The sequence below is a fragment of the Manihot esculenta genome, chromosome 1 (genome assembly GCF_001659605.2).
Source record: "Manihot esculenta cultivar AM560-2 chromosome 1, M.esculenta_v8, whole genome shotgun sequence".
Lineage (NCBI taxonomy): Eukaryota > Viridiplantae > Streptophyta > Magnoliopsida > Malpighiales > Euphorbiaceae > Manihot > Manihot esculenta.
Window position 1 is genome coordinate 20,767,385 of NC_035161.2, and position 15,707 is coordinate 20,783,091.

A 15,707-nucleotide genomic window follows, 5' to 3' on the forward strand; every position below is an offset into this window, starting at 1 on the left:
AAAAAAATTAAATGACCTAACTAACTGACAACTGATTGTCTTCCAGTCTAAACTTCCTATAGGTATCCAAATCAATCTGAGTAAAACTTTCTAAGGACATTAAAATGTATAGGTAAAAGAGTATTTCTCTAATTTTTATAATTATTTTGCGCTTTGTCAATTAAATAATTAATCAATATAATTTGTAAATCATAATAACATTACACTCTTATTAGAACTTACAAGCTTTCCTCATATGATTATTTCACAAAGTAATCATATTGGTTAATATATCATATTACTCTTATTTTTCATCATATTGTGCAATGCATTAGAAAACCCAAAACAGAAAGAGATTTTTTATTATATTAAACAAAAGAAAAGGAAGGCTTTATATAACCTATTATATATAAAATACATCCTATACATAACAATTTACACTTTACAATTAATCATTATTCTATATCCCTCCCTCAAGTTGTATCGAGCAAGCCAACTAGATGCGACTTGGACAGAAGTTGATGGTGCAGCGTAGAAGACAAGGGCTTGGTGAGACATCAGCAAGCTGCAGAAAAGAAGAAACATGAGTAGGGAGAATAAAACCTTTCTGAAACTGATCTCTTACCACATGATAGTCGATTTCAATACTTTCATGTGTTCATGGAAGACAGAATTGGTTGCGATATAGAGCGCAACTTTATTATCACAATGTAATTCAACAAGAAGTTGCATAGGGACCTGCAAGTCTTATAAAATATAGGAAATCCATAAAATTTCACAAATAATAGGGTCCATGGAGCGCTATTCAGCCTCAGCTGAAAATTTAGAAACAGTATTTAGAAACAGTGGATTGTTTCTTGGTTTTTTAGGAGATTAAAACTTCTCCCATAAAAAATACAATAACCAATTAAGGATTTACAAGAAAAAACACAAGAGGCACAATCTGCATCACAGAATGCAATAAGCTTCAAATTAGAAGAAGCAGGAAAGAAAAGACCTATATTGATAAATTCCTTGGTCACTTAAGGTCTTTGATAGTGAATTTATTATCAAACGCAGTCTTTACAAATTCAATGTCATAAATAGAATTGCCAGTAATCACAACATCATCCACATAAACCAGCAAGGGCAAGAAAGAGTTAAGAGTTAGAATGGATTTTAGTAATCAGATAGCGATCATTAGGGGACTGATGAAAGCCAAACTTTCGAGAAATGTAGAAAATTCAATGTTCCATTTTCAAGAGACCTGCTTGAGGCCATAGAGGGACCTCTTCAACAAGAAAACCTGACCAGGTTAAGCTTTAGTATAGTCCTAAGGAGGCTGCATATATACTTATCCGTGTAGATACCCATAGAGAAAAGCATTATAAATGTCTAATTGATACAAAGGCTATGATTTGGCATTGGCCAATTTTAACAATGATGAGTTTTGCTACTGGAGAAAACCTGTATTTATAGTCAAGACCTTCTACTTGATTGTGCCTTTGGCTACTAAATGAGCATTGAATCTATCAACTTCTCCATTGGGTTTGCATTTGACTTTGTAAACCCACTTACAACCTATGGCCTTTTTTCCTTTGGGTAAAGTAGTAAGAACCCATGTATTATTTTTTTTTTTTCTAGAGCATCTAGCTCTTGATTCATAGTTGCGATCCAGTTAGCATCAGAGGATGCTTGATGATGAGTGGTGGGTTCATGAACTATAGATAGTTGATTGAGATAAGCTTAGTGTGAAGCATCAAAGAGGAGGGGAGAAGAAGTGGAAGTAATTGTGCAAACAAAGTCTTGGAGCCATCCAAGTTTATGCACAGCCTGGTAAATCTTCTGAGAGTGTTAGAAGAAGTAGAAGAGATGGGAGCAGAAGGGATAACAGAGGAAAGGGTTGGTTCGGGTAAGGGTGAACAGGTCATGGGGTTTAAATCACTAGCATTGGAGAAGGATTCAAGATCAGTGACAAGGAGAGGCAGACTGAGAATATCACAAGTAGGGTAGAAGGGAAACTTGATATTAGTGGTTTTAAGAATGTTAGAAATAGATAACAAGTTATACTTAAGAAGTGGCATATAGAGAGTATCATGCAAAGATAACTTGAAATGGAGATTAATGATACAGTATAAAGGCACCTCAGTATAGGTTCCATCAGGCAAATGAGCTTTAACATTATTAGAAAGAGTGCAAGGCAAAGAAAGAATGGGTTTGTGAGGTGTCATGCGGTCAGTGGCACCTATGTCTATGATCCATTCATTATTCATGCAATTTTGAGTACAACAAATACTGACTAGACTAGTATTACCAGTAAAGGAAGGAAGCATATGCGGTGAGCCAGCTTGTTGTCCTATTCCAGCACCCTGTCCAGTGTGTAAGATAGATTTTCCCTTTATTAGCTTAGATACTTCAAGTTGCCAAAAAGAAAACTTGGAGTTCAGATCATCAATTATGGACTGATCCTAAGACATGTCAAAGAGGGGACTCAACAAATGAGCTTTCCACATTGGCAGCGAACTTAGGGTTATAAGAAGTTTTCCCTGATCTATTAGATTGAGAATTGTTCTTATTTCTGCTTTTAAACCACTCAAGGTACCGTATTAGCTTGAAACAACTCTCCTTGATATGCCTATCCATGTCACAATGGGTACAATGTCCCCTTCTGTGATCATATCTTTTTGATTCAAGGAGTTGAGGTGATTCAAGTTGAACTCTGAGAGCTACAGAACCAGATAGCTCAAAGATATTAGACAAAACCCTTTTCTGATATTCAGATTTTAAGACCATGGAATATGCCTTGTTAACAGAAGGCAAAGGATCCATCATAAACACCTGATTTCATGCAGGATCTAAAGCATCATTGAGCCCCATAAAAGATTGCGTAATTTTGTTTCGATTGATAATTTCTTCATGAAGCTTTGCAGCTCCACAAGTATAGGATGGGGACACATCCATTATTCCCAACTCATCCCACAGGGATTTCAGCTTAGTAAAGTAAACTGACATAGAGGAGTTTTCCTGTGCAATAGATGCAATTTTTCTTTGAAGATGATATATGAGAGGAGTGTTACTCTCACCATATCGCTATGTGATTTCAAGCCATAGCTCTCTCGTGGAGGCTATGTAAACAAAGGATTCAACCAAATTCTTGGATATTGAGTTCAATATCTAGGATGTGACCATATAGTCACAATGTTTCCATTTACTATAGATCTCGGATTCCTTACTTGGAATAGAGATAGATCCGTCAATGAACCCTAACTTCATCTTGGTACCAAGACCGATTTTAATCGCTTCTCGTGTAGAGATGTTCTTCTAACGTGAAATTAAGTAGGAAGCTTGTAAGCTAAGAACTATGGCCTCCTTACTAGTTGAGCAAACGTTGTTCAGAGCAAGATTCCATGCAAAGGGTTTTGGTACTTTCCATCATCCCACAAAGTAGTGAAGAAGAGGAAGCTCACATTATGAAGAACAGGATCTGAACGCGCGCTTGAATTATTCCCAATAAAAAAATCAGAATATCTTCCAAATTTATTTGCTCAAATGAACATTCTTCTTCTTCTCGTGAACACCCTTTATGTCCCAACAGACAGAATAAAATCAATTAAATGTGGCAAACAAATCAGGATTTCAAAGCTCAGAAACAAAGAAAAGCACCAGATTACAACAGGGACACTATACATGATCTCTATGTTACAGAATGTGCACGTGTAGATAAATGTCATAAATAGACACACGCTCATATTCTAAAACCCAGGCCAGGCCACCTCTTTGTTGACTCTTTCTTGTTCCTCTTCGAGTTTTTATCTATTAGATTTTCCAGTGATTTTGTCTTCTTGTTACGAGCCCTGCCAGCTTCTTTCAGAAGTTCTGCTAGCCTATTCTTCTCATCTTCGAAATCAGGATTTGCAATCCCAAGCTTTTCCTCTCTTAATTTAAGAACATATTCCAAGATCTCAATTGCATCGTCTACCCTGTAATGAAACAAAATTCGACATCAGGAGAATAGAGAATTAAATAAATCTTTAGCTTAAAGCAGTCCCGGATTGCTAAAAATATTTAACCACTCAATTTTGAATAAGAACATGTAGTCAGAGAATGTCTTGATGAGAAATGCAAGTTTACCATTTCAAGCTTTATCAGCAATGTCGCCTAGCATAAGCTATGACAAACTAGAAGGTATAGATTTCAAAGATTGAATCAAACCTTGAACACCTAAAACTCCACCATAAAAAGTTCTCATCTAATCAAAGCAGGTGAAAAAACACTAAGAAATTTAATAGCAAAATCAAACCACAAGATCAAGATCTTTCCAAATAGGGGAACTCTTAGTATGTGGAAAATTCAATCAGTTTGATTATCAGCTGCTTGTGCGAGTAAAAGTTCAGCCATATAAAGATACATTACCTCCCCATTGCGTCATAAGTGGCAGCAAGATTGCTATATACTCCAAGGGTATCTTGATTACAGGGGCCACACTCCTGTTCCAGTATACCTCTGGCTTCTTCAAACAACTCAGCAGCCTCATCTATCTTGAACAGCTGCACACAAGCCAATCCCATCTGATTAAGGACAACACCAAAGAAGGCCGACTTCCTCTCCCCACCGGCTCTAAGTTTTGCTACAGCACTCTCAAAAGAGTTTCTTGCTTCTTCATATCTATCGACCATGTAAAACATCACTCCCATTCGTGCCTCTATTCCTGCAATAGTGCTTTGTTGTCCCGGTTTGTCCTCCAATAACTTCATTGCCTTCTGCAAGAGCTTCAAGGCCTCCTCAGGCTCATCTACAGACTCGTAAATGGCTGAAATCTCAGTCAACCCACCAGCAATCTCTTCTGTTGTGATTCCAGGTACAGGTTTTGCATATATCCTTAGAGCATTTTCACAATAAGACTTTGACTCTCTGAGCTTACCTGTCCTATTATACAAGTCAGCGAGGCGTACAAAGACAGAGGCAACTGAAGGGTGGTTGTCACCCTTTGATGATTTGAAAACAGTGAGTGCCTTTTGGTAAGAGAATATGGCCTCATCAAAGCGGCACAGAGACATATAAATGTTTCCAATACTGACATCAATAGCAGCAACTTCATTCTCTTGTCCATTTGCAATCATTGCCATGCTGGCAAGAACAAGGTGCTCAAGAGCTGATTCATAATCTCCCTTTGCCTCGCATATGAGGGCCATTAGTCTACGGTCAGCTGCCTCTTCAATAGATGCCGATTCACTATGTGCACGATGAATTTCAAGTGTTTTCTTGCACAATTCTTCTGCTTTATCGAAGTTCATGGCTTGAACATTAGCCTCAGCTAGGTACCTACCATTTCCAAATTAAATTTTACATAAAAATGGGTTTTGAACACAAGGCTACAAGCACACTCATCTTAATCTATTATAATTATCATGCAGATAACTTGAGATGGAGGATAATAAATGCATCACTAAAATTGCCGGAGCAAAAATAGTGAATATATTTAAATATCATACTGTCGCATAATTCTTCTTCAGTTTCTAATCATTTGGAAATACATTCTAAGAAATGGACCAAAAATTTTTTTCTATTTGATGCCCAGATTAACAAAAATCTCTCAAAACCAATCTTCTTGCTTCAACCTCAAAATTGTTCAGCAGCAAACTATGCGTCCATATGCATGTTTATGTAGTGTAATATTGAACTATATATATTAGCATAAAAATACACTTCTTTTTTATTTTTTGACGGAGTTAAAAGTACATCGATTCGACAAACATGAATTATTGTATAGATAGACAAACACAAACATCTACATTCAACAACATATAATAAACTCATAATCAGACGTTCTAATCGAATCCGTGGATGCCCAACTGTAGAGTTTCAGTTTTCCATATCATCAAGCTTGAAGTTCACAAATACAGCTTTCTAACAAGGGGAAAAAAAAGGCCAATTCGTCTATGCAAGTGCAAGAAGCAAAAGTAGGGGGAAAGAAAGGAAGAGCAGCCGGGGACAAAGACAAATATAGAAACAGCAACGTCTTAAGGAATCAGAATTCCATGCCCGAAATTTTCTTAATTTAGCTTTACAGCAGCAAATTTTAAGCTCAAAATTTACCCAAATAATTCACAATATGATAAAATTACTCCAAATAAACATATTAGTCACTTCAATTCACAGAATAAACAGCCAAAAACGCATAAAAACCCAACATAAGCGAAGTTACACATCTAGATACCTGCAAGTCTCCCCAACTCTGGGATCAGTCTCTCCCAAAGCCTCGATCTGAATCTTAAGCCCCTCCTCATATGCGGCAATCGACTTATCGACCTGTCCAAGCATCGAGTACGTATCCCCCAACTGCATATACCCAGAAAACGCAGCGAGCGCGTGGTCCATCCCCCTAGCCAAATCCGGCACAGTAATGGCTCTCTCTAGAGCCGGCACTGCCTCGTCGAATCTTCCTAGACTGCAATAAATAGCAGCCAGAACGTGAAGGCTCATAACGAGGTCCAAACTTGGTTCCCCATCTGCGGCACATCGCTCAAACGACTTAGACGCACGAATTGCGTAGTCAAGAGCCTTATTAGGTCCGTCACCGGAGGCAATGGTATCACGAGCGAGCTTGAGAAGGAAAGGACCAAGATCCGGGTTGTCGAGGGAGGCGTCAGAGAGGAGGAGCGGATTAGGAGAGTCGGGCGGAGGTTTCTTAGCTGAGCGGGTAGGAGAAGGTTTAGATCGGGAAGGGGATGGAGACGGAGGCTTCTTGTTGGGCGTTCTAGGAACAGCGGGTTCGGGTCGTGGTTGAGACTGAGACTGAGACTGAGGTTGGATCTCGGGAACGGAGATGCGGAGAGGGGGTGCCTCGGGTGGCGTCTTGACCGAGACAAGACCCGGCATCGTCTCTTCTATTTTGCTTTGGGATCGGAGATCGTGAAAGAGTTGCAGAGAAAGAATCAGACTGAGATAGAGAGATTAATGGAGTGGATTTAGCAATTATGTCACTAGGGACAGACTACCAATAAAAGAGATGACAGAAATGCTGATGTCTCTCTTCTCACTGCCTCTTCTGCTCGTAATTTATGATGGCTATTCAGTAGCGTGCTCATGGTGAGATTAAAGGGGCTAATTTGATGATTAATGAGTGATAATTATAGTATTTTACTTCATTTGGGTTGGACTTTAGCATTACTCTCTGTCTGGTAAGATTTCTTTTGTCGGGTGTAAAAACGCCAGCGTTTTCCGGCACGGAGAATTTGATCCAGTAATATGCATCCACGTGTTTGAATCACATTGCTCTTCGTCACTCCTACTCTGCTGCAGCCCCTATTGCATGCGCTGTGTTACCTGTGACATATATATATAATTTAGGGGTGAGCATTCGGTCGGTTCGGTTTAAAATCGAACCGAATTGAATAAATCAAAAATTGAAATTTCAGTGTTTATAAAAATCGAATCGATTTTAGTCAAAAATCGAATCGAATCGGTCTGATTTGATTCGATTTGATCGGTTTCGATTTTTAATAATTTGTTTTTATTTTTTACACTTTATTTTTAATATTTTAAAATTTAATTAAAATATTTTAATCTTAATATGATTTAATTTCTCTTGAAAAAACATATTATTATTACTAATCGGTTCGATTCGATTTTTTCGATTTTTTTCTGATCAAAACCGAACCGAACCGAAATAACTGAAATTTTTAAAATTAAAAACCAAACCGAACCGAAATATATAAAAAATCAAACTAAATTTTCAAATCGGTTCGGTTCGATCGATTTTTTCGATTTGAACTGAATACTGCTCACCCCTACCTGTGTATATATCCAACCTCTATCTTCGATTTAAAAAAAAAAAAAACATCATCTGTTTATTTTAATAATAATAATAATAATAATAATCTGTTTATATAAATAAAGGTAAGAAAGCTCAACTCTAAAATACTTTTTTTTTTCAAAGTTAATTAGTAGCTTTCTATTATTATCATTAATATATGAACTTTTAATTTCTCAATATTTAACATAAAAATTTAAATAAGAAAAAATTATTTAAATAATTTAAATAATTTTTAAATTTGAAATTAATAAATAAAAATAATTAAAAACAATTGACAGATTAATCATAGTTTTAATGCCTATTGTATTTATCTTTTTAGCTATATTTCACGTTTAACTGTCTGGACAATATTCTTAATGGCTGATAATTAACATTTATATAAATAAAATTTATTGATTTTACTAAAAATATATAGTTATTAATTATTCATTTGTGTGATTATTAAATATCTATTTAAATCTAAATCTCCATAAATATTATAATATTAGATTAATAAGTTATATTAGTGATGTTATATAATAACCACCCAAGAAAAGTCATGAGCCATCATTATGAGATAGGGCTACATGATAAGAATCGAATAAGTAAGAAAAGCGGTTCATCCCAAGGAAGGAAGGTCCGGACACCCTAACATCCGAATCATTATCAAGACTCGCATTTTTCTTAGTAGGGAGAGTCTCGGTGCCCAATTACCTATAAACACAACCCATCGTATCTACATTACGTCTGTAATCACGATATCACAAAACTACTAGTTGGCGACATATCTTATCAAGCAACTGGCTACATTATTGCAAATTATCGAAAAATGTTATATTTATCTCTACTTTCTTACAGTATAAAAAGAGAAGAACTACAGAGGCAAAAATACATTATTCTCTAACATTAAATCTCTAAGCAATTCATCACATTCTCTCTACTCTTCAAGATATTGACTTGAGCATCAGAGTGGTTGCCATGAACACTCACCATCACCTTGTTAAGAAACCCAGAGATTACTGCAACCTAAAACACGCAGCGCGGCAGCGGAAAAATAAAAATCTCTGATTTTCTTCACAGGATCCGAGTGCTTCGTTTATTTAAAAAGGAATGATAAGAGACTAACCTGTTAGACTCGATGAGAATATACAGTTCCAGACTGAACGTGCTGCTTTTGAAACAAACACCCTCTATAGTATCTACACGAATGTCTTTTATCCTTCTAGAGTGCTAGCTCTCTCGAAGATGTATAAGCTATGTGCTCCCCAATCTGCAACTCAAAAACGATTTCTCCAAAATGTTTTTTTTTCACAATTCGCAGTAGAAATTTTATTCATTTTTTAGTCTTTTATTTTTCCACACTTTTTTTCTGAAAATAGTTGTATTCATAACTAACTATCACAATCTCGCAGATACTCAAATATCTTACGTGATAATTTATTTTGATAAGAAAAATCGAAAAATCTTTTATTTGTAACAGTTACAGATAGACTGCAGATTTTTTAAATATATTATCTTATAATAATAAATAATTTAATATCAATAATAATAACATCTTTATTATTATTAATTATACTAAGTAGCAAGCTATAATCCAAAGTTAAGCTTGCGCCTAGACACCATGCACCAAAGGAAAAAGAGTTCAGTTTTTGTTAAAATATTTGACGCATCTTTGCATCCAGAAAAAGTGTAAGCCAAAAAATTATGCAAGTATTTTAAACATAGATTGCTCAAAAATAAATCTTTTGACTTATTGGGACAGTACACATTAGGAGGATTATCACAGAGATCAAAATATGCATTAACAACATCAAAATTAGAAGAAAAATCACAAGTAAGAACTTGGGAGTCAAAACCTAGTGCATAATTAAACTCAGCCATAGACATAAAAAAATTGTGTCCTAATAGCTGAAAACTAACAATGTCAAGTGTGTGGATAGTGAGCAAGGTAGACTTGTCAAAGAAAATGGTGCAATAGAATTCATGAACAAGTTCAGTAAAAGCATGCATGCGTAAGTGAAAGAATGTTTTCCAACCAATCCCATCGATTAGAGTTGCCACCTCTTCCCGAATACCCAGTGTATGCAATGTGTCCAAGTGTAGATACTTACCTGGTATGTAAGGGAGAGAGGAGATAGCATTGTACTTGGTTTGTTCAGTCAGCTTATTAAAAACTAGGGTTTTCGAGGAATGACTTGAAGGCGATGACTTGGAAAAATCGCAGTTGGAATCGGGGGTGCCATGGTTCTTAGAAGATGTGGTTGGCCTGCTGGTGGAAGAATTGATGCGGCACCTAGTGTTAGAGTGTTGGGATGATGGCGTTGGGGCAGGACGCTTCTGTCTGCGAAGGGTTGAAAGAGAAGGTGATGGTAACGACGTTTCCTAGTGTGTTTTTGTGCTACTAGCCTTTGGTGCAGAATGTGGTGCCATAGGCGGTGCTCGCGGCTGGCGTCGATAAGTGTTGGTGCCAGGTGATTGCGGCGATGTAGTGTGCAGGGGTGGTACAGTTGATTACTCGATTTCAGTGATGACGTCTGCAATGGGTGAAGGGTTGATGATAGGCTCATCGTTGCTATTAGTGGGTTCTCTCACTAGTTTAGGGAGGCCCAAGCGGCAGCCAGAGTGCAGGTCCAATGGTGGCCACCATCTTGCTTCAAACCATGTCCTTGTCAAAAGTGTGTGCCTGAGAGGAAACTCAGTACAGAGGTAAGAGAGTAGAAGTGAAAATGAAAGTAAGTGAAAAAGTAAATAAAACAAAACAAATAAAAGTGATAGGGGTGAGAGGTTTCCCTTAGGTAATTAAGAATAGCCTCATGGCCTTTAGGTTTTTGTGATTTGAGCAAATCATCGGGCAAACCTTTCTCACTAGGTTGCCTCCCAGTAAGCGCCCTAGTTTAAAGTCGCAGGCTGGACATTCCTGATTTGATCAAATCGAGAGAGGGGAGCCACCTAGGAGGATTTCCTCAACAACTTGAACTACAAATCCTTCATAATATGGCTTCAAGCGGTGTTAGTTGACTTTAAAAATTTTTCCAGTATCTAAACTTTGAATTTCCATAGTTCCATAGGGAAAAATATTTTCAACAATGAAGGGTCCTATCAAACGGGACCTCAGTTTTCTCAGAAATAGTTTTAAACGTGAATCAAAAAGTAAAGCCTTGTTGCCAACATTAAACTGCTTCCTAGAAATTAGGCTATCATGTAAAGTTTTGGTTTTGACTTTGTACAAGAAGTGTCATATGCATCATGTCTTAACTCTTCAAGTTCTTGAAGTTATAACCTACTATATAAACCTGCCTCATCAATGCTAAGATTACAGCTTTTAACAATCTAGTAGGCTTTATGTTCTAGCTCAACAGGTAGGTGATATGCTTTTCTATAAACTAACCGGTACGGGGACATCCTTATAGATGTCTACTATGCAGTCCTGTAGGCCCATAATGCATCATTAAGGCACATACTCTAGTCTTTTCTGTGTGGGCAAACTATTTCTCTATTTGACACTTTAACTTGCTCGTTTATTTGTGGGTGGTATGCAGTGGATGTCTTGTGAATGAAATGGTACTTCTTGAAAAGAGTGTCCACCACCTTTTGCAGAAGTGTGTTCCTCGGTCACTAATAATTGATTTAGGTATGCCATACCTAGAAAAAATGTAAGTCTTGACAAACTCCACCACTACTTTGGCATCATCTATTCTGGTTGCTTTAGCCTCTATCCATTTGGATACATAATCTACGGCAAGTATTATGTAAGTGTATCCAAATGATGGTGGGAATGGTCCCATAAAGTCTATCCCTATATGTCAAAGATTTCACATACATCTAGTTTCTGCTACTCAAATTTCCAGATTGTTGGCACCTGCTAAATAACCTGCAAAAGAGATAAGCATCACAGAATATGGTAGGCTAAAATAAACCGCACTCAAGGATTTTTTGGGCTATCTGGCATGGGCCAAAGTGTCCTCCACAAGCATGTGAATGATAGAAAGCTAAGATTGAAGCTATCTCTTATTTTGGAATGCATCTCCTAATTACTTGGTCAAAGCAATACTTCCATAGGTATGTCTCATCTCAGACATAGTATTTGGAATTGCTCTTCACTTTATTTTTCTCGTGTCTGGGCAAATCTGTGGGCAAATTGCCAATGGCCAGGTAGTTGACTATATCAGCATACCAGGGGGAGGATGGTTGGACAAAAAGCAGTTGCTCATCAGGAAATTCATCATTGATTGGGCATGGCTCCGGTCTTATGGGGAGGCGACTTAGGTGGTCAACCACCAGCTTTTCTCTTCCCTTCTTGTCTCAAATTTCCAGATTAAATTCTTGCAAGAGCAATATCCAACAGATAAGTCTTGGTTTTGCCTCTTTCTTTTTTATCAAGTATCATAATGATGCATGGTAAGAATAAACAATTGCTTTTGTGCAGATAAGGTAGGAACAAAACTTTTTCAGAGAAAATACTGCAGCTAAGAGCTCTTTTTCAGTTGTGGAATAATTGCATTGTGCATTGTCGAGGGTACAGGAGGCATATTGTATAACATAAGGAACATTGCCAACCCATTGCCCCAATATTGTCCCTACAGCATAGTTGCTGGCATCACACATAATCTCAAAGGGCAAATCCTAGTTAGGAGCTTGGATGATGGGGATTGTTACTAGCATCTCCTTGATCAAATCAAAAGTTGTCTTGCACTTTACCTGTAAAAGTGACCTATTTAGTTTCTCACTATGCTAAGTTGTATGTTCGGGAGACAGTTAGATTACAAGCAATCTCAGCTTCTATAATATTAGATAAGGGACCTTAGTTCACTTATTGGTTTTGGAAGAAGTTATAGGAGGCACTTGGCACTCGGTTGAATTTTAGTACAGCCTTTCACTCATAGACTGATGGACAATCCAAGTGGACAATTCAAACATTAAAAGATATGCTTTATATGTATGTCATGGATTTTGGTAGCCAATGGGATAATCAACTACCATTGGTGGAGTTTGGTTACAAAAACAGTTATCATTCTAGCATTAGGCTTTATATGAAAGAAAATGTAGAACCCCTTTATGCTGAACAGAGGTTGGTGAAGTTAAGGTACCTCCTTTTCTCTTACCCCTAGTGTAGATTCCACCTCAAGCTCCTCTTCTGATGGCCCCATCCGTTCCTCGACCCCTATCGTTCCATTGATGGCGGCTCCAGAAAATGATGGTAGCTCGATTAATGACATTCAATCTGTTTTATCAGAGCAAGATGTAGACTACCTTTATGATACCTACCAAATCCCTCGAGAGACTTTTTATGTCTTTGCCCCTTCTCCTCGCATTCGTGTGAACGACTTGATTCCTGCAAATGATACTATTATGATTTTCGAGAAGCAGTTGAAGGCGGATCTTCGGTTTCCTATTGACCCATCTTTTGTTTATATCCTTTGGTTTCACAAGCTTTTGGTTGCCTAATTGCATCCTAATAGCTGGAGAATCCTGGTGGCTTTTTGATTTCTCTATCTTAATAACCATATAGATCTGAGTGTAGCGCTCTTCTCCTAACTGTATCAGTTGGATACCCACAAAAATGAGGAGTTCTGATTTTTTAGATGATGCAAGCACCAGATGATGTTTGACTAGATACCCTCCTGATAGAGCATAATTTAGTCCATTTTATCTTAATATTATTGATGATTATTTACATGATTTATGCTTAATTTAGTGCTCTTGATATTATTTTGCAGAAAATGGTGAAAAAGGACATTTTGGAGAAAATACCCTTAAAACTGCCTTAAATGGAGCAAATGAGAGCAAGCCTGCCAAGTTGGAATCAAGTGAAGCTAAATAAGGAAAGTTCTAAATAAGGAAAGTTCTAAATAAGGAAAGTGGCAAAAAGGAAAGAACATTCAGCCAAAGCAATTTGAAATTCAAATTTCAAATTTCCAAGTAGCCTTTTCCTTATTCAAGAAACCAAGTCTCAAGTTGCCATAAATGAAGAGCCAAATAAGGAAAGTATTTTGAATTTCAAATCTTCAAGATTCATATTCAAATTTTGAATTTCAAAATCCAGCTTATCAAGGAAGCCAAATCCAAAGATCACATGCTTGCCACTTCATGCCTTGCACATTCAAAATTCAAATTGCAAAGAAGGCTCCACCTTCCTTATTAGTGCATGGGCGGCAATGAGAGTGTGAAGGCAAGTCTTGGGCACCTTGGGCAGCATCTTAAAGACACTTGGGCAGCATCTTAAAGACACTTGGGCAGCAAGCAAAGACCAAAGGCCCCACTCCTTGCACTTGAACACATGCCCCACATTTTTCCCTTCTCACATGTGCATGGATGGCACATCTTGGACCAAGGGCATTTTGGGCAGCCTTTTGAAGTCTTTTGGGCAGCCTCTTGACACCTTGGGCAGCCTCTTCACTAATTAGGAAGCAAGTATCATCTAGGGCAACACTTTTCAAGTATAAAAAGACACATAAGGAGCCTCCCCATGCCTTTTCAAGCCTCCCTTGGAGACACCTACGGGATTCACATCTCTTCTTCTACCTTTCTTCTACCTTTCTTCTTTTCTTTTATTTTTGGTTTTTGTTTCAGCCATGAGAGGCTGAAATCTTTTATTCTAGTTGAAGATTAGGTGATGCTTTAGTTGTTTTATGGATTGGGAGACTTTATCAAACATTGTTTATCTCTTGTTATTCAATATTCATACAATCTCATGCTTAATTCCATTGTTGCTTTGTTGTTTTGATCAATATGGCCAATTGATTCTTGATTGCAAGGTAATAATATGTTAGTTTGGGTGATTTAAGTCCTTAATTGCTTGGATTATTCAAACATAAGAACACTTGATATAAAAATCAAGAAAATTGTATGATCTAGCAACATCTCATGCGTTTGAGTAGTTAGGATTGGATCTCTCTATCTCTTCATGCAATTAACAATTGTTTTGATGCCTAAGGTTCAAGGACGTTCCTTGACAATTTATTAATTAGTAATTAATTAGAGGACGTTCCCTAATTGGTTTAATCATAAGGAGAGAAATGGTGGTGAGAAGCGTCTTCCATCTCCATAACTAATCTATTGAATCAATCAAAAGAAACTAAGTGTCAATGATCAATCCCAACAACTGAAGTGGATCCAACTCTTCAACTAGAGCTTTCTTATTATTTATTTCTCTTTTATTTTATTATCACTTATTTTAATTGCTTTCAGTAGTTTGTTAATCAAATCAATCTCAAACCCCCCATTTTACTTTTACTGCAATTTATTTTTATTCCGTTTTCAGTTTATCTCGTTTTTAGTTTTATCTCGTTTTCAGTTTGTTTTGCTTTCAGTTTATTTTGCTTTTAGTTTTATCTCGTTTCAGTTTGTTTTGCTTTCAGTTTATTTTGCTTTCAGTTTGTTTCGCTTTCAGTTTATTTTGCTTTCAGTTTTATCTCGTTTCAGTTTATCTCGTTTCAGTTTATCTCGTTTCAGTTTATCTCTTTTTCAGTTTATTTTTATTTCAGTTTATTTTATTGGTCTTGATAAGGAAAATAGGTAAGTTCTCAATTTCCTGTGGATTCGATCATTTTACCACTATCTGCAGTTGTAAATTGTTGATAACCAGAGAGGTTATTTTTGACCGGCTTCGACAACCGCGAGTCACCTCCTCATTGAAGCGATGGGAAAAAAAAAAGAAAGCTTTTATCCTCCAACATCGGACGTCTAGGGATTTTGGGCGTCTATAAATGAGCTGGAACTTTTTGTTAGTGTATTTGTCCTAAGCTATTATTTTGGATCTTTTTGTATGTCATTTTGGTTATTAATAAAAGAGGTTTTACTATCATTATTATTTATTTACATGTTACATAATAATTATTAACATCCCTAATTACTTATTATTATGTTGATAATAATAAAATATAACTAGTATGGTTATTGATTGATAATCATGAGATGATTATATATATGTTGATATAATTCAATAATCATAGAT

The 15,707-nt window shown here is 36.7% G+C and overlaps 1 protein-coding gene and 1 long non-coding RNA gene across 2 annotated transcripts; both read right to left on the bottom strand.

Moving 5' to 3' along the window:
• Positions 1 to 310: 310 nt before the first annotated feature.
• Positions 311 to 3,254, bottom strand: LOC122723344. The gene is made up of 2 exons (XR_006350285.1): positions 2,273 to 3,254; positions 311 to 544 (listed from the first exon to the last, which is right to left on the bottom strand). It is a non-coding gene; the product is annotated as an uncharacterized LOC122723344 (long non-coding RNA).
• Positions 3,255 to 3,469: 215 nt separating this feature from the next.
• On the bottom strand, positions 3,470 to 7,034 carry LOC110626768 (protein KINESIN LIGHT CHAIN-RELATED 1). The gene is made up of 3 exons (XM_021772847.2): positions 6,176 to 7,034; positions 4,372 to 5,280; positions 3,470 to 3,938 (listed from the first exon to the last, which is right to left on the bottom strand). Exons 1-3 carry the CDS (start codon positions 6,835 to 6,837, stop codon positions 3,704 to 3,706), a joined length of 1,806 nt encoding a protein of 601 aa, XP_021628539.1. The 5' UTR covers positions 6,838 to 7,034; the 3' UTR covers positions 3,470 to 3,703.
• Positions 7,035 to 15,707: the final 8,673 nt, after the last annotated feature.

Bases quoted from the DNA above. Each gene is read 5' to 3' on its own strand.
- LOC110626768 (XM_021772847.2), bottom strand. From the start codon at position 6,837: ATGCCGGGTCTTGTCTCGGTCAAGACGCCACCCGAGGCACCCCCTCTC. The intron at 5,281-6,175 runs GTATCTAGATGT...TGGAAATGGTAG, and splicing joins AGAGTTGGGGAGACTTGCAG to GTACCTAGCTGAGGCTAATG. The intron at 3,939-4,371 runs GTAATGTATCTT...GTTTCATTACAG, and splicing joins ACTTATGACGCAATGGGGAG to GGTAGACGATGCAATTGAGA.